We start from the raw sequence: 25677 nt of genomic DNA on the forward strand, positions 1-25677 counted from the left end.
TTCTAAATTTCTTTTCACGCTGCTAAATAATTAGTCATTGGTAAGTATTATCAAATTGATGTGGCTTCACAATGCGTGATCACTGTTAATATATTGCACATCGGTTTTTTTTTCCGAATAATATTCCATCGAAGATCTAAGCTTGCTCAACGATATCGATTCCTAAAGTAATTTCAGGGCTTATTACCACCAGTTATCAGTAATAGAAATGAAAATAAACATTCTCAAATATCTCAAAAGATTTGCCGAACACTCGAAGAGAGAAATTTCTCTTATCTCTATCTTACCGCCTGATAGTGAACGGAATTCTCATTGGCTTATCAGCAATCTGATGGTACTTATCGTTATCTGTGTTTCTCTTCTTTTTTTCTTTCAATCAAATTGAAAATAAATTTCATGTGCTTTCAAGGCTTTTGCTTTTGAGCATGTCTTGAAAGAAATATCCTGCGATTTGTTTTTAATATTTACCTCAAATAATTGAAATTTTCGTGAGTTCTTCGTTATTAATTATAATTCATAATTATATTGATTTTGTGAAGAGGAAAAGAAATGTTTCATTAACATCGGATATAGGCCTACGAGTGCCCATCCTTTTCGATTTCATTGAGCTTCTTTTAGTTCAGAATTCTCTAATATACATCATATCCGTATGTAAGAGATCAATTAAACAACAATCATTAACTACTTCCCATGGAGCTGCATTCCCCCCCCCTCCCCTACCGTCCACACGAGAGTATATTTCGCACGTGAACGCAAGTTTTGTGACGTCATAGTGCCAGCTTTTAATTAACTGCGCTGTCATAACGCAATTTCTTTTATTTTGAATAAATTTTTATTCAGTTACACTGGTGTTGGGTTATTATATCATGCCGCAAGCTGGTTTTAATGCATTTTTAAACTTTATTTGACATTACATTATGATGGGATATTTATAATAATTACAAATTTTCGAAAATTCGTGAATCTAGTCATGTCAAACATAGAAGTTTCACTCCTGCCGCGCGAGTGTCTCACGCAGTTATATATATAGATATTATCAAACCAATATCAGCGCCAAAGGCAGCTGGAATATATAGTGTGATAAAAAAAAAATGTAACAAAGATGGAATATTTCAAAAAAACAACTTAACGTTATGAACTAAAAGCATTCAAAAGTTAAAAATCGAAGATGAATAATTCAAATCGGACAAAATTGACGAAATCGTTGAGCTGAATATACAAAGATATCTTTGGGCTTATCATCGGGGAAAAATGCCCAAAGAATAGCCAAAAAATATGCAAACGTTTCTGATAGTAAATTGGCCTTAAGCCTAAACTAATGTATTAGTTCCTCATTTTGCTATTCTTTGAGCGTTTCTCCTGATGACGAGCCCAAAGATAACTTTACACATTCAGCTCAACGATTTCGTCAATTTTTTTCAATTTGAATAATTCATTTTCGATTTTTAACTGTTGGATGCTTTTATCATAACGCCAAGTTGCTTTTTTGAAATCTTCCATCTTTATTATACATATCCCTGAACTTGGTTTTATTTTTTCTTCAAGCGCGAATATTCCGAATAGAAGTTTTGTGTATTTTTTACTATGGCTTTCAGTCTAGAAATTCTACTGTTGTTTTCATGATTGGTTGCTTGTGAGCCTATCTTTTGCAGCCATAAGTTTTTTTTAGTAATATTTAAATAGGAATGCCTATGAAATGTGTGGTTGATCGTGATTAGAAACCAATTCTGTTGAATTTCTTTTTCTTCAAGTCAAATCAGATATGCTTGAACAGAAAAGCCATATTCAACGCTACGCACCTGTATACGAGAGTCGATGAAAATTGAACACACGTGTAAAATAAATACACTAGCATACTGGAGGAAACACCGGATTTTTTTTCACGCATTTGTTTTGCCATGCTAATTTGTATCGACATTATTTCTCACTAGTGAATCTCAATTCTCCACGGTAATCGTGTGTAAATGATAGAAATCACAGGACTACTTCTGTTAAAAATGATGAAATCTTGGGACCACTGCTGATTTGAATTGAGTGGAAGTGTCGTTTTTTGATCGATTTGAAAAAAGTCTTATTTCAGCAAGTTTTTTGAAATACGTCTCAGTATTCCTTTACGATTGAAAGATCTCAGAATAGTGTGTCTTGCCTAACTAACACCTTCCTTCCTCCCTCCCTTCCTCCTTCCGCATTTTTCCATGTAAAGCACAACCCCGCCAGGCAATTCGCATCAAAGACTGACGTCTCCGCTGTCAGAGGATCCGACGAAGCTTACGCCGCTGGCAGGGCCTACGACACTGACGACCAACTAAAGATTTCATTGTGCCCACACGCCGTGAGTACAAATAAAATAAAAAACAAAACATGTGATTGTGAATTCGAAGTTTCTCCTTTTACCTACATCATCTCTTTGATTTCTTGCCGTTTTGTTACTTTTTTATTATTTGTCCCATGTTATTAATTTCTCCCTTTTTATTTACACACCGGAAAAAGAAAAAACCCATCGCATGAAATGTGGAAATTTTTTCTCTTCGTTTTTTTTTTCCGATATCAGCTTGGATTAATGCATCAGTTAATTACTCTGTATTCTCTGAGCATGTTTTCGTTTCGTACTTGTCAATTCATATTCATTTAGATTGGTTTTTTTTAGCGCTTTTATTTTATCAAAATTTCATACATAATCAAAGTTCTGCTTTACTTTGAGTTTCATATTAAATTCCTTAGTATAAATTGATTGCGTTTTTAATGAATGTTTTTCCTTTAGGATTGTGTGCCGCTTATCTCCTCTCATAATTAGTTGGTGTTAATTTCTCTATGTACAGGCTGTCCCAAATTGTTTGCACAACAGATGTCTCTCCAACCGCTTACTTTTGGAACACAAAAAAGTTTTAAAATGACGTGTAGTTACTTAAACTGTCAAAATTTGTTTGAAGGGTCGTATACATAAAAAGTTAAGAAATTTATATTTTATACAGTCCCCGTGTGTTGGAGTTGTTTTTCTATAGTTCCCAACTTCGAGGCAAGAATGCGAGCCGATCTATCGAATATTTCAATCGTTACACTTAAATCATAGTTTAAAAAAAAATGATTGCTCTACAATGCGTATTACACAGAAACAAACTTCACATCAGGTGCATGCACATTCCAACATGTACCAATTCGTTAGAAGTTCCGCAAAGGAATATGGACGAGGTACATATATGTGGTTTAGTAGTAGCAGTCCCCGTGTGCTAAAAGTTCCTAATTATTCAACTGTAGATCCCGCTATGAAACGTAATTTGCAAAAAGAAATCATTTGTAATTGCAATATTTATGGAGATCGTAAAGATATAAAATTACTTTGTTTCGACAACTTATCGATGTGTGAAAAGTTTTCATTCGCACATAATTTGCCATTTTTAGGGACTGCATACAAATTTAATTGAATTCAACGATTTTGATTTTTTTTAATCCGCAATTGCATTTTTTAACAATTACAAAATGTTTGCATATTTGAATTTGATTTGCGTTTGCTATTTATTAATTACGCCCTCAATCATTGGCTATAAATGCTGAAAACTTAAAAGTCAAATCTCTGTTCATAATGCATTTACAAATGGTTTTTTTTTTGTAAATTATTTCTCAGAACTACATTTACGTTCCACTAATTGGATGTTTTAGCACACAGGGTCTACGTGAAAAGTTAATTTTTCTATTTTCGATGCATACGACTCCTTGGGAAATTTAAGACATTTTAAGTGACTGCAACGTCACTTGAAAACTTTTTTAAATTGAAAAAAAAAACCCCGTTGATAAAAGAACCGTCGATCTTCTAAGTCAACGGTTGCAGATATATCCACTGTGCAAACAATTTGGTATCAGACGGTTGTGAGGAAGACAAAGAATCAGAAAAATTCTCCCATCTTATTCTTCAGTTTGTTCAAATTCTACGAAAACTATAACAATTGACTTATTATTAATATATAATTTTTTTTTTCAAAGTGATGCCGGAGAAATCTTCACAACAAAAAGTTGAAATTCGTTTTTTTGGGCGAAACGGTAGTGAATTGCAGTAAATGCATCCATGTAACTTTCAACATCCAATTTTGAACTGCACTTTAGTAATCGAAGAAATGAAAATCATATACGTGATTGCTTCATCTCATATCTATCCGTGTTTGCTTTACTTATTGACGTAGATCTTTCAGTTTTTTTTCATTAAACAGAAGAATACTGTATACGTTTGATGTACTCCTAAATACGCGTGGAAATACGGTAATCACGTAAAGTTAGATCATAAGATGCAATTCATAAAATCTTTTCATTCATCGTCCGGGGATTGCAAAATTATATTTTTCGTCTTCGTCCGTTCTTAACAGTTATTACTTATACTTACTCGTAAAATTTGTTTGGCTTAGTTATGTAGAAAAAAAATTTTGGATCGTAAAATTATTCCTCGAAATTCTTTTTTATTTTGGCTTTTCAAAATTTCGAGTTATTAATCAAAAGTAAGTATTGATAGGGAAAACTAAAATGGATTTTCTGGTAAGACATTACATTAAAAAATACAGTGGTACCTCGGCTGATGAATATAATTCGGTCCAGAATCACATTCGTTAGCCGAAATCTGCGATTTTCCATGGAAAATCGTTTATTTCTTTCCAGAAAAGGTCCGAAATTTGAAGGTAAATTTCATAAAACACTGAGAAAAACGCGCCGTGAAAAAGACAAATGCTGACTGCATGATGAGATAAAACAACTCCATAATTGGATAAAGGAGAATTTTCATTTATTTTTTACCCAATTGAAGTTGTGAAGTTGCAATGCGCACATATTTTACACTATGTACGCCATGCAGTCTAGTTCATGACCCATAGTGATAAAAAAATATGTCTGAGGTGATGTACTCATGTGATAGTCAGCTTATTAGTCTCTCACAAACACATGCAGATGAAAAGATTGGTTTCTAGAATATCCAGACTGTATTCAGTTGGGTATTAAGTCTTTCCGTTTGCACTCTAAGGGCTTTCTTTTCTAAACGCATTTTCTCTTGGTTTAATCATTCATTTGACATGAAATGCCTCAAAATCTTTCTGAAAGAAAGAGTTGTATCTGAAAAACAATTCCGTGTGGAAATGAGTGAATTCTGGCTCGTTACTTATAAGATTGATTTCGAATATTTCGCTCACGACGCTGCTGTTTTATGTTGGCGGGCGCATGCATCCATGCCTAAAAAAATGTTCGTTAGCCGAGGCAGAAAAATGTCAAAAAAATTGTTCGTTAACCGAAGTATCACAGTCTCGGATTGTCTAAATAGTTTTCATTGTACTAGTAGAACCATTTTTCTTTTAATTTATCTGTCAAAATAATATTTGCGATATGGTATGCAAGTTGCTATGATCTCAAAGTCGTTTGTTCTTGCTGACAGCGATTGCTCTTGAGATAAATCTCTCTCCAAACGGTTTCATGGTGTGTCACATATGATCGATGTGCAGCATGGGAGCATCTCTCATATAAATCTGATAAAAGTGTAGACAGAACTATTTATAGATGTTGTGTATTTACAACATCCTATTTGTATAATAGTTGTATTTCCAACTTATTCGCAGTCAGAGGCATTTTTCTCCTCCAAGACATTCAACCTCTTCATTCTTTGTTCTGAATTTGGCTCATGGATAGATTTTCCTCTTGGGGCAATCTGTTACATTGGCTGGTGGATGTATAAACTGAATAAATTTTAGAGAGCGTGGATTTATTCATGAATATTTGTTGCACATGAATTTCAAATGAGGAACTGAGAAAAGTATTGAATATGATAAATTTTCGTGTCTTTTATTTTTAAGAGCATCGAGGTTGAAAATCCTTAAACTTATGAGGTAGTCACTCACTATTAGAATGATTCCCATCAATTTCGTTTTACGAATCGAGTTCTCCTGGCAGTATGGCCGAACCAGTAACTTAGTCAGAAGCGGCGGATCTTGGCTGTGCGGCCGCATACAAACCCCCCACCACTTCCGCTTTAGCAGTGGTGTCAAATCAGCTATGAGAGAAAAAATAATTGCAGTAAAATCTGAAGGAAAAAAAATGTTTTGTTTGTCAAGCTGGAACTGTGAATGTATTAATGGTATAATATTTGCAGAGGAAACAAATTTTTGATGCATACGCATGACGTATCCATAGGATGTACCCCGACCCAACCGGTATGTATACGAGAAAATTCGGTAAACGGAACCGGCAAATCATGCCAGTAGAGTACTACTACTTTACCGCACACCAACTCCGGTAATGTTTCCACGCAGCGATTTACTGCTGATGGAGTTGGGTCGGAAATGAAGGTGCCATTTGTCAGTAGTCGCCTCGGGCTCGATAGGGAAAGAACTTGTTGTCTAAGTTCTTCTACGCGATCGAACCTGCGGACCTGACGCATCTTGCCACTGCACCCTTCGGGTGCCAATAGAGACGGTAGGGCGAGACGGGCTTAAACCCAAATCAAGTACCAGCGTTCAGCAGTTGAACAGAAGTATCACTTTTTTCACTCACACCAGGGCACCAGGTGTGCCCTGGTGTGTAATGCAGATTATGCACCCGAAGATGACCCAAATGATCAAGGAAGTCGAAATATGCATGGCTTATACAAATCTGCGAGTTTTCTGGGCCGTTTTACTGGTGGTGTTTATACGCCAGAGGGGCGCAAAAAAAAACACACACACACACACACTGGGGAGAATTTCGTATCTAGAGACGCCCCTTAATGTATTCAATTTCTCAAGTCCCATGTTCGACCTTGGTTGATGGATATTGTCAAGACCGCCTTTACCAGACGCGGGGCTCCGGTGCGAAAATAACAGCAGGGGGGCGTCATCCCCGATTTCTTTTTTCTGTGAAAGAGGGGAAATTGAAAATTCAGAACATGAAAATTCGAAATAAGCGCAAGAAATAATTGAAAATTCAGAATAAAAGAAGGAAATACATAAGAACTAATGAAAATTCAGAATTTATTTTAAAAAGACAGTTCCATATTATGTAGAAAATTCAGAATTTATGAATTTATAGATAAAAATGCAACTTACAGAATGGATGAAAATTCGGAATTTGAGAGGAATAGTTTTTACCGTAAATGTGGTCTTCCCCCTCCCCTCCCCCCCCCAAAAAAAAGTGGGACCCGGTGAGAGCGCACCCGCTCGCTGCACAACCCTATGGGCGGCTCTGGTTGCTGTACCCATGGGGCTGGAGTCCCAGATATTTCTGTCCTATCGTGGAAATGAATCCGTTCAACTGGTAGGGATAACTGACGAAAGTAACAGTATTGATTCCTGATCCAATCAATCGGAATAATTTATTCAGAGCAAATCCGAGAATATATAAAAAGAATGACAAAAAAAAAAATATTTCCATTAAACTAGAAGAGAATGTGTTATCATCGAAAATGTCAAGCTTGTTTGAGTTTTCTTTTCCACTTTCCTTGATATGTCCGAGATGCTTTTATTTCTTCTTCTTTTTCTACCATCATTACAGACTTGCATTTGGATGCTTCCATGTTTTGTTTCCGCCGTGAGTGAAGTCCATACTTGAGCCAAGTGCAGATGGAAAAGCACTCGGGAAAAAAAATAAAAGGAAAAATTGTTTGCATTTTCCTCTTTATTGACCTGCTGGCAAATATTGACTTCCTTCTGTTACTTTGGACTTGTTTCTTCTTATTTTTTCTTTCTTCGTGTTCAGGAAGAATTTTAGTCGTTTCATGGAACAAAAAATAATTTATTGATCCGGAAGAAATTTTTGTTTCTCTCTGTGAAATTTTTCTTTTTTTTTTCGGTATTTCTGGAAATAGTTTTGTCCCTTGATTATTTTTCTCTTGCTGCTTATTTTTTTGTTTCCGTGCTCTTGGAATGTGCTTGCGAAGCCTCGGGCGATTCCAGTGGAAAATAAAGAATTTATATATATAAAAAAAAAGTGGGGGGGGGGGGACACAAATTGATGAAATCACTGCTTCTCTTTTGAAAGTGGCTTATGCTTTCGGACATGATCGTTTTTTCTTTTTCTTTTATTATTGGCTGTTGGACAGGTACGTGAGCTTCACAGCTGTCCAATTAGAGTTATGTGTCTGGAACTTGTTCAAGAAATACCCGGTGTCCCACTGAGTTATTGTTCTTGGCTGTTTCCCCCTTATGTATAGCAATATATACTGCCTGAGAATACCGGAGAGTAAAAAATAAATAAAAGCATGCACTTTCTTTTGTGTCTCCGGGATTTTCATGATCACGTATGGCCAGCGGTCAATCATTCGTTTCACCGGTAAGCTGGAACTCCATGAAGATCATCAAGCTACATCCTTCTACAACTGAAGCTTCCTTTTACTTTTTTTCTTCTTTTTTCAATCAAACTCGGTTACAGTGGCATTAAACGGAACCGGGAAATTTTTTCGTTCTAGCCGAAGTTTCGCTGAAACTTAGGTTCAGCGTTTTGATTTGCAAGTTCAAAATATATCATACGTCCCCCGAATGCTAGAAGCACAAATGTGCAAATTTTCCCCTTTTCTTTTCATCAGCTGGTTTGATACCTTATTTTTCTAAGTTTTGCCTGAAGCGCGAATGTGCATCCCTGTTGAAACACGTGTTACAAAAATTTTAGGAAAATAACTTCCATAGAGTAACGTGGGTAGAGTAAACATTCAAACTTCATTTCCCATGTTCTTTTTTTCCCCCGAGGACATTGCACATTCTTGCTTCTGGCATGGGGGGGGGGGGGTGACATGTAGTCATGAAGTGATTATTTTACCATTATATATGCCCCACAACCAAAGGGGAAAAAACAAAGTTTTTACCTCTCTAGAAAATTGTATAGGCGGTAACTTTTGTATCGGGCTTGTAGGCCTTCCTCCTTTAATATCTGCTATAATCCTCATTATGTCTATTGAAATATTTGTTTCGACCCCCCCCCCCCCAATATTTCCGAACCCTTCCATAGGCATAAAGTTATTGAAAATAAGTTTTTGTATTCAGCAGGGAGTCACAAACTGCCGGCTCATTAGTGCTTCGTATCAGGCACGCAGCCCGTTGTGTCCGATTGCAGTTATAATTCATGAACTTGCCATATTTTTGAATTTAAATATAAATTTATACTTCACATGATACTTTATCGGTTTGCATAGATACAGGCAACAAAAGCAGCTCTCTAGTTTATGCTTTGTTTCACAGAATGCGGCCCGCTTGCTCATAGCAAATTAAATGAATCCAGCTGGTACGTCTATTTCACACCTAGGTAGATAGATTAGCCTTTTTCTGAGTTTTAGTTTGTGACCCCCCTGGTATACAAAAACGCAAAACACGCATTTGAGAAACGAATTGGTGATTAATAGGACAAGTAAAGCTGGACGCTGGCATATTCTTGCAGAATTTACTTCTGAACCTACTTCAAGTCCCTTCAATGAAAAGGCATAGCTTAAAGAGTAAACAAATCATAAATTGAATAGAGTACGAATCCTGATTCCTGGAGTGATACTTGATGTTCGATATAGATACAGTCGGCCTCGCTTAATTGGATAACGAATACCCTTCACGCGTCAACTGTTAATGCGCATGAACCACTATACACAAGTTTTTATTCAATGAAACATTTGAAATTAATGAAAAATATATTACTTGGTTAAGATAAATATATTTGAGAGTAGAGGTACTGGCCTCCAAGTATTCAAGTTGTCTTCAATAGGTACATTTAATTATTTTATTTTTGTTCTCCGTTGAGCTAATAGAGGGTGGTAAGAAAAGTAAAAATCTTAGGTGCTGTGGGCATTGTAATGGAATATAATTTTGATGTCTATAATTTATTCGAGAAGCTTTATTAATATTCATCCTTCATCAGTTTGCAAATATACAAACTATACTAACGTTGTAAAATGGCAATTGAATTGTTCCCCGCATAATCGGTTACCACGCTTAATCGGATATTATGTGCTGGAATCCGCTTAAGCTCTGAGCTGACTGTACTAAACCAGAAAATGAAAACATATCATCATCAATCGTTGGTGTCTCAAAGGGGAAAGAGCTTAGGCAATTTTTTGTGAAAATATATCAATACAATTAGTTCCACAGCTTCTGGTAATTGTGCGCTGGCATAAATGAATGAAGAGGGTTGTCATAGATAGCTGTGAAGAAATAAACCTTTCTAGTGCAATACGGTCTGGGAAAATGTATCATTCAGAATCCAGCAAAGCTATCCATAAATCCAGGGCCATCCTATCGCATGGGCCCATGTGGGAGAAGGGACCTCACACAATTTCCGAGTGTAAGGGTGTAAACATAATTCGTCCTTATTTCAGATTTTGGAAACCAGATCGTCTCCGATTTATTAAAACCCCGAATTTCAAGCTAAAAAAAGTTAAAATTCAAGTTTTTTAACCAATCAGAGACGACGCGGGTTTCCAGAATCTGAAATACGGACGCACTATGTTCACACCCTAAGTATGCAAATATGTAAGCTGTTACTTCCAGCTAAGCGTAAGGGACCCCAGACAAGACATCCTAGTCATAATCGGAGGTCGATGACATAGGAGGTCGTGCCCCAGAACGTGACTTCGTCGAGGACCATAATGTCGAGATGACCCTGCATAAAAATCCCCCCCCCCCCCTTAAGAAGGAAGCTCACAGAACTGTAGCAGGCAGACCTTCAACATTGCTTGAAAATTAAGGCATCTATCATCTTCACTTCCTGTGAATATATACCATATATACAGATTCAAAAAAAATATTATATATTGTTAACTTATAGATATATTCTATGCATGTTTTGCTTGTTTTTAATAAATATGGCATGTTAGCATTGCATGCTAGAATATTTTTGTCTTCTTTTATATTTATATGTGCTCTTTACTTGGGTTTCGAAAAATTTAAATTTTGATATTATATAAGGCCTGGATTACACTATAAAAGTTTGATAAAAGATCTTTTGCAAAACTTGAGAAACAACCAATAAGCCTATTGATTAAATGCGCTCGAATGTTACCAATGCGATTATTAGTTGCATTTTTCAATTTTTACAAACGATCTTTTATCAAACTTTTATAGTGTAATCCCAGCATAAGATTTATATAGTTTTGAACCAGCTAGTTCTTTCAATCAAATCGTTTTCCTATAATTATGGTTGTGAATGATTCATTTCGGTTCTGCGTAAAAGTTTTGTGCTGCCTTTGAATGTTTCAGAGGAAGCTTCTCAATAAACCTGTATAATTTCAAAATCGATGCTGATTCATTAAGAGTGGCTCATTAGTAGTAATCACTCGTTAGCAATGTATTAAATACACTCTAATTAATTACCACTTTTGAATGGTGGTGATATACTTACTTTTGAGCACCTTTTTAATATAAATTGCTGATCGGTGCTCGAATTTAACGCAAGACGTGAATGATTCGTTGTAAATTACTGCTACTAGCAACGCATAAATATTTCATACTTCGCACGTTTCTTCCTGTCATTAGAATAGAGAAGACCGATTGATTCTACGTGTATCTACCCGAAAAGACGTCTATTTCACGATGCCAACTTCAATTATGGACAACAAAAAGGAGTAGCCCCAATAGATTGTTTTGTCTCCTAGTTTTTTTTTTTAATTCAAGTTGATAATTAACTTTTATTAATCGAAAAAAAAAAAGAATGTCAGTGCTGTTCTGACTTCATTTGCATTTTAAACAGCCAACCCCAGATTGTATTCCTTCACATTAGCGTGCTGCAATGATTTTCAACTCGTAACCCGCGGGTAACATGTGGCCTTCGGAGATTTTCACCGTGGTCTGTTGACAGTTTTTTAGACAATGACTAAAAAATTAAAAGACGATTATGAATTAGCATTTTCATACCTGAACCAGAACCGACCATTATTTTTTTTATTTATTTGTGTTTGGAAGAGTAGATCAACTTTGCCCAAGAATATTAAGAAGTCACCAAGGAATAAAGGCAAATATACAAAAAATACAAAAACTCATAATGGATTTTGAGATGAAAAAAAATTTTCAGAAATTTCGGCGGCAATCCTAGATTAAACCCAAGTAATTTCATTGCCTCTATAGAGAAGTCAGTTTCACTCAGTAAGATTCTACCTGAACAGAAAGACACCTTGAGACATCTTATATCCAATATTTTGGTAGATAATGAGTAGAAGAACAATAAGAAGGTCTCTGTAGGCTTAATTCACCGGACGAACGTCAAGGCATCAAACAACTGCAGACAAGAATATTGTAATTTCTAGAGCAGATAAAGGGGGACTAAGTGTGATAATGCCCAAAGAGCAATACTCAGAGTTAATGACATCACACATTTCGAGTGGTTCTTATAAATAATTAAAGAACGATCCATCCAATTCCCACTTGACAAAGTTGAAAAAAGTGGTAAAGAAACAAGTATCTTCTTTCCCAAACATGCAAAAAAGAGCTTAATTCCATCAAACGCCATTTCGTCACGTATCTATGGCCTACCCAAAATCCACAAACCAACATTATCTCTCCGTCCCGTATTCTCTATCATTAGTAAAGCTTCATACAACCTCGCTAAATTTCTGGCTCCGATTCTCTCTCCACTCACTGAATCAAATAATAATAGTTAGAAATTTGTCAAGTTTCTTTCAAATAACACATACAGTTGAACCCAAAGAGCTTAACTAGCTAATGGTGTCTTTTGACTAACATTCCCATAACTGTTAGTATTAGTTTCCTAGAAAGACGACTTAAAACACAATTTTTCACAGTCTGAAGTAGAGGAAATATGCAATCTCACATTCACATGTCTCAAGAACAGCCTTCAGGTTCGATGACTAGTTTTACACCCAGACTGACAGTCTAGCAATTGAAAATCCTCTCTCCCCTATTTTGGTGATGTCCATATATGTATTTTTAATATAAGTTTTTGAGAGTAAAAAAAATTGAACGCCGTGCCATTCTCATTTTATCGGAGATACGTGGATGATGATTTTGTGCTTCGGGACGATTCCGAAGATGACTTAGAACAGTTGTTACGCTTTATGGCATAGACTCTCACGTTCAGTTCACAGCCGAATTTGAAACCAACAATGAACATTCTTTCTTGGATGTACTAGTAACTAAATATAAATCACATTTCCAAACCTCTGCCTATCGTAAACCTTTCTGGGTCTCACTACCACCTCATTTTAGATCTTGTCATCCCACGCAACAGAAACTCGGCGTCTAGAGTCACCGATTTGGGAATTCTCATTGACGAGCGACTTAAGTTTTCTGAACATTGTTCAGCGGTTGTCAAAAAATCGAATAGAATGCTTGGTCGAATGCATTTTCAAAAAGGTCTCTTCGCGTTCTCCTAAAGTCATTCTTCCGCTTTTTCGAGGCTTAGTTCGTCCTGGACTGGAGTATGCTGTAAGGTTTTGGAGACCATACCTACAGAGGGACATAGACTTGGTTGAAGGGGTGCAGAGAAGAGCTACGCGTGTCCTTATTGGCACACAGGGCTTGAGTTATGAAGAAAGACTTCATTTTTTGAATATGTTTACATTGGATGAACGCAGGTGTCGAGGAGATATGATCGAAGTGTTCAAAATTTTCAATGGGATGGATAGGATGGACCATGAACTTTTAGTACACCGCCAATCGACTGCTTTTACAAGGGGACACCAGTATCGATTGGTGAGGGACAATGCAAGGTTATGGTGTCGCAGGGAATTTTTCTCCAATAGGGTTGTTAATAAATGGAATAGCTTACCCCCGGAGGTAGTAAATTGTAACACAATTGACACGTTTAAAAAGAAATACGATAAACATGTTGGGGTAAATCGGGAAGCTATCCATTCTTAGAATAAGACAACCATAAGTATTCTTTATGGGCATTGTATAATATTTTATCATGTGTATATATTGTTTGTAATTTGTGTTAATTGCATTTTTAATTGGGTTGCTGTATTTTTGAAACATATGACAACCATATTTTTATGGGCATCTTTTTATCAGCCACCTCGTTGGGCATTTTGCCTGTTGTGGTGTTGTATTTGTATTTGTATTTCGTGTTGATGCAGCAAGAATATTTAACTTTTGTTCAGATCGGAGCGTATGAGACTGTGAACTTCAAACCATCAGAGCAATACTTAATTCACATGGTCATATCATACACATATGTGTACCTCCTCGGGTCTGAACTTGAAAAAATAATCATTATAAAACCATTTAAAACTTAAAAATGATGGTACACGGAGCGAAGAGGATAAACAAGGGCCTAGCCAGAAATTTCGTTCCGGGGGGGGGGGGGGCAAAGTGATACAACAATAGATTTGGTCATCTTTTTCCCTTTTTCTTTTGTCATTTTCTCACATTTCCGGGGAGGGAGACCAGACCCCCAAGTCGTCGTCGTCGTCCCACCCCTCGCTACGCCCTTGGGCTGAAAGATTGAGCTCCCAAGCCTCTCTTAGAGATACAGTGGTATTTAGAATTGTGAGATGCTTTCCAGATTCATAAGTAACGCTTTTGCTTTTGATAAATTACCCGGGTTACCTTAAACAAGGTGGGGCCCCTGGCAGACCCACAACTTAACCACCTGGTCAATCGGTGCAAGCGCGCATTTTGACGCCCCCCTCGTAATAATGAAAAAGTTGAAGGGTGAAATTCGCTTCCCCTCTTTTCTGGCGCCCGGAGCGCCAGTTCCCCCCCCCCCGAACGAAATTTCTGGCTACGCCCCTGTTTTAGCCTCTTCGCTCCGTGTACCAGTTCTGTCTAACCCCCCCCCCCATAACGGTTGCAACCCTGGGTCCCTGAGGCTCAAACAGTGTTTCGGGATCCTTATTTCATATATTTCAGGACAGAAAAGTTCGCATCGAAAATGACACATCAAAAACGGGAATCCATGAGCTGAAAAGGAAGTAGGATGGAATTTAATAGGGGAAAAATGCAGAATTTCAAACCAAAGAAAAATTATTCCAGAATTATTGAAATTATTTCGTAATTGATAGAAATTTCTAATAAGTGGGAAAATAGTTCCAGAATTACTGAGATAAATAATTTTTGAATTTTCAAAAAGCAATTTGTGCTTTAGTGATGGAAATTATTTCAAAGTTAATAAAAAAAATGTGCATAGGCAACAAATAATTGCACATTACGTAATAAAAAATAATTGCATAGTTATTGAAAGAAATGATCTCAAGATTTCATGAAAGAAATAATCTTGATTTCATGAAAGAAATCACTTCAAGAGCTATACATATTGAGAGGAAAATTATTTCAGAATTACCCCGAAATAAATAATTACAGAATCATTCAAAGAAATAATTTAATAAAAGAAATAATTTCAAAATAAATATGTCTTCATTTTTTATTTTTGCCCCTGTTCAACTCAATGCCCAGTTGGCCCTTTTATCAAGATGTCTCTGTAAATTACATGAGAGACCCTTGTAAATAGAAATAGATAGAATAGATAGATAGAATTACAAATACCTCAATATGATTTGTGGTGACCTGCGGGAAGTTTCAATTTCGACAGGATGTCTGAAAGGTCCATCCCTCCCCCCACTGGTGTACTGTATTTAATAAATCCCGTAATCGGCCCACAAAATGGCCGTTGTGAAACAAAACAATATAAGTTGCCCAAAAAATCTTAAAATTCACGTTTAATTTGCATCAGAACATGCAATTCGTTTAGTCATTCAGCAATCAACTTGCATTTGTTCATTTAGATTAGATCATGCATGCTTGAGCTGTAGCCCTCGCTTCAACCTTAATTTTGTAAAAATGAACTAAGCAACACGTTTATAGATCACCATCGAGTGGCACGCGGCACATTTCCAGATCATTCGAGTGGTCCACGATACAGTTCCAGAGCACTTAGGTAACCTCCGCACATTTCCAGATCACTTGAGTGACCTCTGCATATTTCCAGATCACTTTCCAAGATCACAGTTCCAAATCATTTAAGTGACTCACGGCATGATCCACACATATTGCAGCGATTCCCTTAGGGGGGCCGAGATCTTTGGTAGTCCCGATCGTAGTGAATTATACCCATTTATATTACCCCGGTTGTAGTGTTTAAAAACAAAGAAAAACGACAAGAATTGCCCAGGGCCCTGAACTGGAGCCATGCCACCCTTGTGGACGCCATGGCCCGCGGCACATTTTCAGATCACTTTCGTGGCCCGCGGCACATTTTCAGATCACTTTCGTGGCCCGCTGCACATTTCCAAATCATTTTAATGGCATGCGGCACATTTCCAGATCACTTAAGTGACCCGCGACATGCTTCCAAACCAATAAAGTGGCCCGCACTCTCCTTGAAAGGTTAAGAACCTTTTATTTAGATACTGTGCAATACATATTATATCCTTTCAAGTAGTTCTTTCCATTTTCATTGGAAGTTCTGCTATCATTTGAAAAAAAAATTGTTAAGCTTTGGTCACATCATTTCTATCTTGTGATCCTCACCCAACAACACCCCTTTTCCAAATTGTCTAGCTGGTTGTCATATAAGTACTTGTACAATTTTTTTCCCCCATTAATCTGACTTAGTGCATCCGCAGACACTAAAATCACATGGCCAGACATTTCTCATTCATGTTTTTACTATTAAGTGTCTGTCATCACATCAGGAGAACAAAGACGATTTGTCTGCTATAATTTCTGATTATTATTATTGTTTTGTTTGTCTAGGCTCCAGAAGGAGAAACACAGCCCAGCACAGAAGTTGATCTTTTCATATCAACAGAGAAGATAATGGTACTGAACACAGATTTGAAGGTATGCTTGAAATTTTTATGGTGTAAATATGCAGATTTCATACAAGTAAATGCTTCTTACACAATTTTCAATATCAACAATCATGCTATTATTCTCAAAATTCTAGTTATGCCAGCATCCCTGCCTTTTCAACATCATATGTTGGTCAGTGCATATATGAAAGAAATCGTACCGATTTCTTTTATATAGTATATTTTGATTGAGAAACTTAATTTCGTGTGCTATTTTTTATTCTTTTGCATGATTATATATGTTAAAATTTCAAATCACGTTTTTAGGAGATAATGATGGACCACGCATTGCGCGCAATCTCATACATAGCAGATATAGGGGATCTGGTGGTGCTCATGGCGCGAAGACGAGTCATGAACAGCCCAGATGATCCCAATGAGCCAAAGATCAAGAGGACACCAAAGATGATATGCCATGTATTTGAATCTGAAGAGGTGAGAGAAGTTATACATTTTGTGTACACATGCATTAAAAGTGTGCATATAATGAATTCTATGTGTTACTTCATAATATTTTTGCTTCTGATTGCTGTGAAAATTTCTCTTTACGTTTTTAAAACAGGCTCAGTTCATCGCTCAGTCCATTGGCCAGGCATTCCAGGTTGCTTACATGGAGTTCCTGAAAGCGAATGGAATAGAAGATAGTAGTTTTGTGAAAGAAATGGATTATCAGGAAGTGCTCAACTCTCAAGAAATATTTGGCAATGAGCTGGAGATGTTTGCTAAAAAGGAAAAGCAAAAAGAAGTAAGGAACAATTTCAGTTTGTGCGTAATGTATGTAAATGGGAAGAAAAATCTCTTTACATCACCTAAAATAACACATTTTACACACATGAAAAAAATACTGATTGTCACAATGTAGCTTTATTAATCTTCTATAAATTATATAAAACTAGCCATTCAATATTCAAATTGGATTCTGCAATCATGCATTGCAAATATATATATATATAAAGGATTGCTGGAAATATCAGTTTTTCCATGCTTTTCATATTCAGAGGCACTGGACCATGGCTATGTTTGCATATCTTATCATCAATGGTACTGTCTGGAAATTAATTAACCAACCAATTTAATCTCTGAGCAATCTTCTTATAGGGGAAACTTACCAGATAATGTGTGCATGCATAACATGCTTGTAGATGTCAGAGTTATAAGCACATTGATATTATGTGGTATTCGTAATAGCTCATACTCATATTTAGGCTAATTATTTTCAATATAAGAAAAGATCCATAAATTTTATTTGGAACCATCTTCTCTTTGCTTATTTTTCAAAAACCATTCCTTTACGCAATTTTTTTTGCTTTTGTGAAATGTCGGCTACAGAAAAAAAGTTTTTGTGTTTTCAGTGAAAAGAATCACTCTCTTATTTAACGTCTAAACTAATATTCTGAAATATGTATGAAGGGTCATATTTTCTATAATTCCTAAAACATATCAAATAATCTCCACCTAGTGTTAAATACAAATTTTATTATCCTCTTACTTTATATTTTATGGCTTCCCTCCTTCAGTCCAAAGAAAATTTGAGTATTTAGTTGTACGTAAGAGTAGATAAACTTTGCCTACTAATACTCAAAAAATCGCCAACGGAGAAGGCAAATATATGGAAAATACCAAACTCGTGATGCATTTTGACACACAGTCAGTACTGTCTTCAGAGAAAAAATTTATAAAATCCTAACAAATATAGATGTGCCTACTAAAAGCTTAGGTTTCAAGCCCCCCCCCCCTTCATTAGTTACATTCCATGTGGTGATTGCCCTCTTGGTTATATAGGACAGCCAAGGAGACCTATTAAAACAAGATTAAATGAGCATGCTCTCTTTGTTGATGATTAAGAATGCAAAAAATCTACCATCGCAGCTCACTGCTGGCAAGAAGGCCATAGGCAGGCTCGTCATTTAGGGCGGTCAGAGGAACCGTTGCCCCCCCCCCCTCCGACTTTAGAAAATGCACTAGGAAATTATATATATATATATATATATATATATATACAAATACATAAAGGCGTATACAGAGTTTTCTCAAAGGGAGAGTTTTCAATATTTTTTTCTTCTCGGGGGGGGGGGGGGGGAAGGGTTAAATTCTTTCCAGCTAAATAACACTATAATCTCGGTTTGGGGGGGGTGTTAGAACCCCCCCCCCCTTGTGTACGCCAATGTACAAATATATATATATATACATACATACATACATTGAATACATGTTCTTTGCCCCCTCCTCGGGAAAAGTTGAAACGATGGCCAATTTCAGGAAGCAAGAGTTTTTCACAAGTCCATGGCTGATTAAGACTTCTACAAAGCCACATGTATTCAGGCCTTCGACCATGATGTCTGAAGTGAAAAGACATACTTTTTTCTGCTGACGTACTGAGAGTTAAGATTTCGTATCCAACCTAAGAGGGATCCTCAGTGCGCATGGTTATTGGTTATATATTTTTCATCTGACGAGGAAACCAATTGTGTATCAAAATGCATTAGGAGTTCTGTATTTTCCATATATTTGCCTTATGCATTGATAAATTTCTGATTAGTTGTATGTGTTTGCAAATTAAAGTTGTATACCGTTTTTGCATCAGTTCTCATGTTTTTGCAGGCAGTTTTATTTGTGACGTATTAAATATAGTTGTTTTTTTAAATTTAAACTTATTTGTTTTTAAAAATTAAAAGTTTAAATTTGTTTTTAAACTTATCTTCTCAGGTTGTTGTTCCAAAACAGAAAGGTGAAATTCTAGGCATGGTCATAGTAGAATCTGGATGGGGTTCAATGCTTCCAACTGTTGTGATAGCCAATATGGCCCAAAGCGGACCAGCAGCTCGCTGCGGGCAGTTGAATATTGGTGACCAAATTATAGCTATCAATGGCATCAGCCTTGTAGGACTGCCTCTTTCTACATGTCAAAACTACATTAAAGTAAGTTTGGTTCAGGGAGAGATCAGGGTTGGACAAATCTAAGCACACATTTTTGTGCATGCATTTTTTTTTCAACCCCATACCTAATGCATATTAAGTTAGGCATGTTAATTTTTGGAGATTTGTTCGGCCCTCTGAAAGGTAATTTTCGTAAAATTTTCTTTAAAATGAATGTTGGCAAATTAAGTTTAAACGTGCACATATTACTTATCTTTTTTTTCCTTTAATATACAAGTTACATTTCAAGTACTTTTTCACTTTTTTTAGAAAAAATTGGTTGTTTTTTTTTTTCAAAATTACTTATAAATGTTATTCATTTGTTGTTTTGCAGAACACAAAAAATCAGACCGTTGTTAAGCTCACTGTAGTTCCTTGTGCCCCTGTTGTGGAAGTAAAAATAAAACGCCCAGACACGAAATATCAGCTAGGGTTTAGTGTTCAAAATGGTGTTGTAAGTACAATTTAATTTCCTTACGTATTTTCTTTTGCATATTATTTGCTCATAGGGTGTAACGAATTACTTTTCTCAACCAACATACATTAGTTAATTTTACCCTGTGAGAGAAATGGTTGGATCTAAGGTTACTCATACCAGAAAGTGAATTCTTTTTCTCTGTCTATAATTCCTCTCAGTCTTTGTATGGGTATTTTACTTTAGAAAAAGAGATAACTTTTATTTGTTCATAAACAGCTAAGAAGCTTGAATATAGAATCAATATGAGTATTATGTATATTCGACGCCCGATATAACAAACCCTCTCCCCTTTGTCCTGCTCAAAATGGGTGTTATATTGGCAGGGTTGTTATATCGAAAGTAAAACATGATAGTTGTTCTATGAAAACATTTGGGACTTATTCTACCTGTTATAATGGAATGCTCACTGTAACTATGACGTGGGGTCGTTGTAATGAGCATCAACTGTATATTGACTTTTTTATTGACAGAAAATTGAAGGTCGCATATTATCTCACATTTTTTTAGCTTTACTATTATTAAAAATTTGTTATGAACATTTTGACAATTTATTTTTTTATTAAAGTTTTATAGAGGCCACAATTTTATGATTAGATAAAAATAGCTTTATTAAATTGATTCTTCAATTTAAATTTGTTTGTTCTGTTTTACAAATTAACCCATCAGGCCCTCCAGTAAAAATCAAAATCACTATCTCATTGTGTAAATAAGCATCTATGGATGTATATGTTATTGTAAATGGGATAAATCCAGTTATTACACATAATAACCAGTTGTTATGAGAAATTGCTAGCACTATGGTAAGTTTTGTGAAGTTCCCTAAATTTATCACTTTTACTGGTGATTATGCATTGCACCCAAGCATTGTTGGTAAATTTAATAAATTTCCCGAAATTGGTACCTCTGATCGTACATAATAATCACATCATTGGTAGAAGTGATATAAATTTCATACTATATGATATACCACACATAATAATTCATACATATATTGTATCATTATATCAGAGTACGATTGTAAAATTTGTTATCATAATATTGGGGCTGACTATATTCATCACACATAGGACTCATTTGGAATTTTTTCATCTTTGCCAAATTCACTAATTACTCCAGTGTATTATGCGTTATCGCAGATAAAGGCAATAAATTTCAAGTACTTATCAAATTTACCAATCACACTTGGTTATTATGCATAATCTCTTGTAAAGGCAGGCCTGTCATTTGGGGGGCTTTAGAAAATAAACTAAAAATGTGTATATATATACAAATATACATATTTACATGCATTGAGTACATGTGTTCTTTGGTGCCCTCCCTCAGAGATAGTTGAAATTATGCCCCTGTGAAAAGATGATAATTTTTTTAGTATTTAATCAAAATTATCCATGACTCCTGAGTTTTATACATATTCGCCAATAAAAGTGATACATTTATCAAATTTACCAAGATGATTGGTAGATATGCATAATTTGTTGTTATAAATTCATTGATATATTAACTGATTTATTACATTTACCTTAGCACATATACTATGAATAAAAGATTTCCATGATAAGGGAAACTAAAATGAATGAATCTCTTTATTAAAGATGCTTAGCTAGATTCATTTGCTGGAGCGAATTGAGATACTTATAAAGGAAAAGCTAATACGTGACCATGTGACAAATAAAATTTAACTGTGTTGTGTATTTGCATTTTCGGTTATTTTGATAATTATTAAATTCTTCTTTTTGTAAGGATTCAGTTAACATACAAGAAAGTTCTTTTTTATTTAGTCAGAAAAAATCTTTTATTTTATTTAATTAGTTAATTCATTTTTTGCTTTCTCTCTCTCTTTAATACATTATTATCTCTGTGCATTCAGATCTGTAGCTTACTGAGAGGTGGAATAGCTGAGAGAGGAGGTGTACGAGTTGGTCACAGAATCATTGAAATAAATGGTCAGAGTGTTGTAGCTGTGCCGCATGAAAAGATTGTGAACTTGCTTGCTACATCTGTAGGAGAAGTATGTTTGTTTTCAACTTGTAATAATTATTATAATACAATTATTATTGTATACCTGTATGCCAGAGGTAAGAGACATTATGTCCACTTTTGTCAGTGTTGAGATAATGCTATTAATATGCAATACTTCGTTATTCTACACGTAGGTATCATCATCATCATTTGGCGTCCCATAAGGGAAAAGCCTAGGCAAATTTTGCCCATTGCTCTAACATCAAGTGGTTTAACATGAGTTGTGGGCCATGTGAGAATGAAGAGAAACATTATTCTGTGGAAATTCCCAGAGTTTGGTGACTGCTCCGGAGACGAAAGTTATCGTATCTGTTACCAAATTATATTGAATCTCTGTATATGGGAGATTATGGAAAACCGCAACCGATAAAGCCATATCAGAAAATTTGAGGCTGCTCCTGTCTGCAGTGCCCTTTTAGAAAAGGAGCAGAGAAGGTCTCAGAGACACGTAGGTATAGTACACCATTCTTTCTTTCAAACCAAGCACAACTCTGGTCTATTGCTATGAGCAATTTACTTCCAAGTGACTAGTGTCTGTGGTGTGAGCGTATGTACTTAGCAGTCTGATCGGGTCTGTAGTGTTGTGTGTGATTTTTTATCGCTGCATCTATGTTTCAGACGTGGAGTGAAGTGTAATGATTGAATATTTATACCATTGTAGGTCTGTTGCTTTCTCTGGTGAGACTTTCTAACAGGAAGATCAGCCTGTATTAGCACCTCAAAGGTGAGGAGCACAGAAAACCAACTTCAGACGACCACTGCTGTAGTGCCATTGGGGTTCGAACCCGGGTCCTTACAAAGTGAGGTCGTCCCTATGACTACTTGGCCATTACAGCGGTGATATAAGACATTAAGTTGTACTTAAAATAAATAAGATATATTAACTTAAATTGGCTTTATATCAAAAGCATGGTGTGAATTTCTCGGAATACCCAAAATCTGTTCCCAGGTTTTCATGGAAAACAAAAGAATGAAACCATTGGCCTTCCACTGGGGAAATGGCTTTCTATTCTTCTTCATTGCGGTTTATCATATGCGGAAACCCTTAAATTCAGAACATTCAATAATTGATGTTTTAGATTTATACCCGAATAAATAAGAGATATTCACTTTATAAAACAAGCCAGGGGAGACATGCTAAACAAATCTTCAAATGGCACTCCTGTAAAATTTATTTTTTGTGACATGGTGTCCTTTATGTCCAGCATGCAGATGTAATATAATATACAATATAATTGTATAATTATTATTATTAGGGCGGATTCACATCTACACACACTCAGTGTCATGTCAGATATGGCAAACATTTTTTTTTAATGATTGTCTGCACAGTCACAATACAACAGATATGAATACGTTCATTGGTTTTGTATGAAGCAATGTTTGCCATGACACACAGTAAGTGTTTGTAGATGGGAATCCACCTTTACCAGTTTAAAGTTGCATATTTTTTCAACTTACATTTTGATCTGAAAATGTCACAGCTGCAGATCAATAGAAGAGAAACAGATTACAATAACCAAGTATATTTTTCTACATTACAAATATAACCAGTTTTAAGAAAAATGTCGCAGAAAACATTGCTGCTTTATATAAGCTGCTCATAATTTTTGAAAACTCAAAAAAAAAAAAGTTGAGAACGAAATTCAGTTTTGTACAACATTCAACTCGTATCCAGTTTTCTTTGAGAATTTAATGATAGCACTAATTAAATATTATACATTATGTGCAGATATTAATATCTTTCCTCTTGTGTAAAAATGTTTATAAATTTTTTTTAGAATCACTCAGTTACAATGCCACAAAAAACAAATTATTCTGGCTATAGATAAGATGATTCAGATGTGGCGCAGCTTTAAATCAGCTGCAAGGGCAAAAAATTTGCGTTGAAACTAAAAAATTTCTAACTTAAATAGATGTAATTTTTTAACCTATCACCTGGCTATGACAGCATAGGCCATCATGTTGATTTTTGGTCTAATTATTTAAGTTTTTTAAAACTAATTAGTAATTATGTCAATTATTATTTTTATTTTGTTGATGAATCAAAAACACCATTAAGAACGCGAAGTCAATCTCAATGTATTCATAAAAAAAATTTTATCAGGAAAATATATTTCATCAGTTTCAAACTTTTAAAAAGGAAAAAAAAATTAAAAATAATTTACCAGAATGACTGGTTAAAACCTTTTTAGAATTTTTTATATATTTTATTCTTTGTTTTTAATTTTTCAGATTCACATGAAGACTATGCCTACGTCTATGTTCAGACTTCTAACAGGACAGGAATCTCCACTGTATATCTGAATGAAAGATTTTTTTTCTTTCTGAAGATGCAAAAATGGATGTTAGCTCTTGTGCCTCTAATTCAGCTATATCTCTCTTTCTCCTTTTGTTTAAAAAAAAAAAAAAAGAAGTGAAATAGTGAAAAATAAAAAGGACAAGAACTTATCTTTGTTTTTCAGAAGTTAATGTGCAAGAAAACAGCTCATCGGCAATGGTATTACTTAGATACATTATTACATAGACTTTGGAAAGAAGGGAAAAAATTATGTGTTTGAAGAAAAGGAACAAAAAAAAAGTAATTACTTTTTGCTCCTGTCCATTTACTTCAGCCATATCAGGGTTTGGATGTCTTCAGAAAAGTGTTAACGTGAAACATAGGTGTCCTTCAGGTTCTGTGTGTGATTTTTCTCACCTGGATGTGCATATATAAAGTTTGTTTCCAGTGCAGTGTATTTCACTGCACACTTCTTTCTCCCATTTCTTTCTTCCATATATTTTGTGCTTAATAAGTGATACTATCCTGTTAAGCTTTTGCAATAGCTCAACTGTATTTACTAGTCAAAAAGTTGGAAAGAAATGTTTTTTTTATCACTTTCATTGCAATAATTGATGAAAACATTACATTTCTGATAAAACTATTGCAGTTTTGCTTTATGCATCCACCTCTATTTGTATTTAGATTATTTGTGAATTGATTTGATCTTCCAATTTTATTGTTTGTGTCATGTATTTATTTTTCATATTTTCTTTTTACAGAAAGTTGTATTGGATTGTTTATGCATTCCTCTTAGTCATAGTTATTTTTCGAACTGGAAAAAGTGAAATTTTTATCAAAAAAGAGAAAGAAAGAGCATGCACGTGATCCACACAAAAAACAAAAATTTTCTATTTCTCTAAGTGTTGACAACAACATTTATTTTTCCTTTTTCTTCAATTTTGATAGTTGCAAAGGAATTTAAATTTAAATTCTCCCTTTGTTGGCATTAATATGCAATAAGATCTTTTGGAATAACCTCTTGATGATTTTCATTTACATTGAAATTTGAAAGAAAATATCAGTTAATGTTTTAATGTACTGATAAATTGATTGCCAAAAAAATTTCTCTTCTTTCTTTTGATCATTTGTTTGCACTTTATTCAGTTCTCACTAGTTTTGTTGTGGTTTATGATATTTCAGTGTCCAAAAAATATTCAGTGTCCTATGTCTGAGTCCTATATACTCATTTAGAAAAAAAACCCATGAGATTATCTAATGAAG

General features: G+C 35.2%; 1 protein-coding gene across 5 annotated transcripts in view; it reads left to right on the plus strand.

Annotated features, from left to right (window-relative positions):
* LOC149078850 (uncharacterized) overlaps nt 1–24540 on the plus strand; it is a 214179-nt gene extending 189639 nt beyond the window's left edge. For all 5 annotated transcript variants that reach the window (XM_089241013.1, XM_089241012.1, XM_089241011.1 and 2 more), the window contains exons 8-14: nt 16623–16709; nt 16988–17155; nt 17283–17465; nt 19427–19639; nt 19971–20090; nt 21982–22122; nt 24369–24540. In XM_089241013.1, the coding sequence (XP_089097139.1) occupies nt 16623–16709; nt 16988–17155; nt 17283–17465; nt 19427–19639; nt 19971–20090; nt 21982–22122; nt 24369–24440 (984 nt within the window). In that variant the 3' untranslated portion in view covers nt 24441–24540. The remainder of the gene's footprint in view (nt 1–16622; nt 16710–16987; nt 17156–17282; nt 17466–19426; nt 19640–19970; nt 20091–21981; nt 22123–24368) is intronic.
* Nucleotides 24541–25677: the final 1137 nt, after the last annotated feature.

The sequence above is a fragment of the Pholcus phalangioides genome, unplaced genomic scaffold (assembly GCF_987345545.1).
Source record: "Pholcus phalangioides strain wild (caught in Gottingen) unplaced genomic scaffold, Ppha-v1.0 ptg000013l_1, whole genome shotgun sequence".
NCBI lineage: Eukaryota > Metazoa > Arthropoda > Arachnida > Araneae > Pholcidae > Pholcus > Pholcus phalangioides.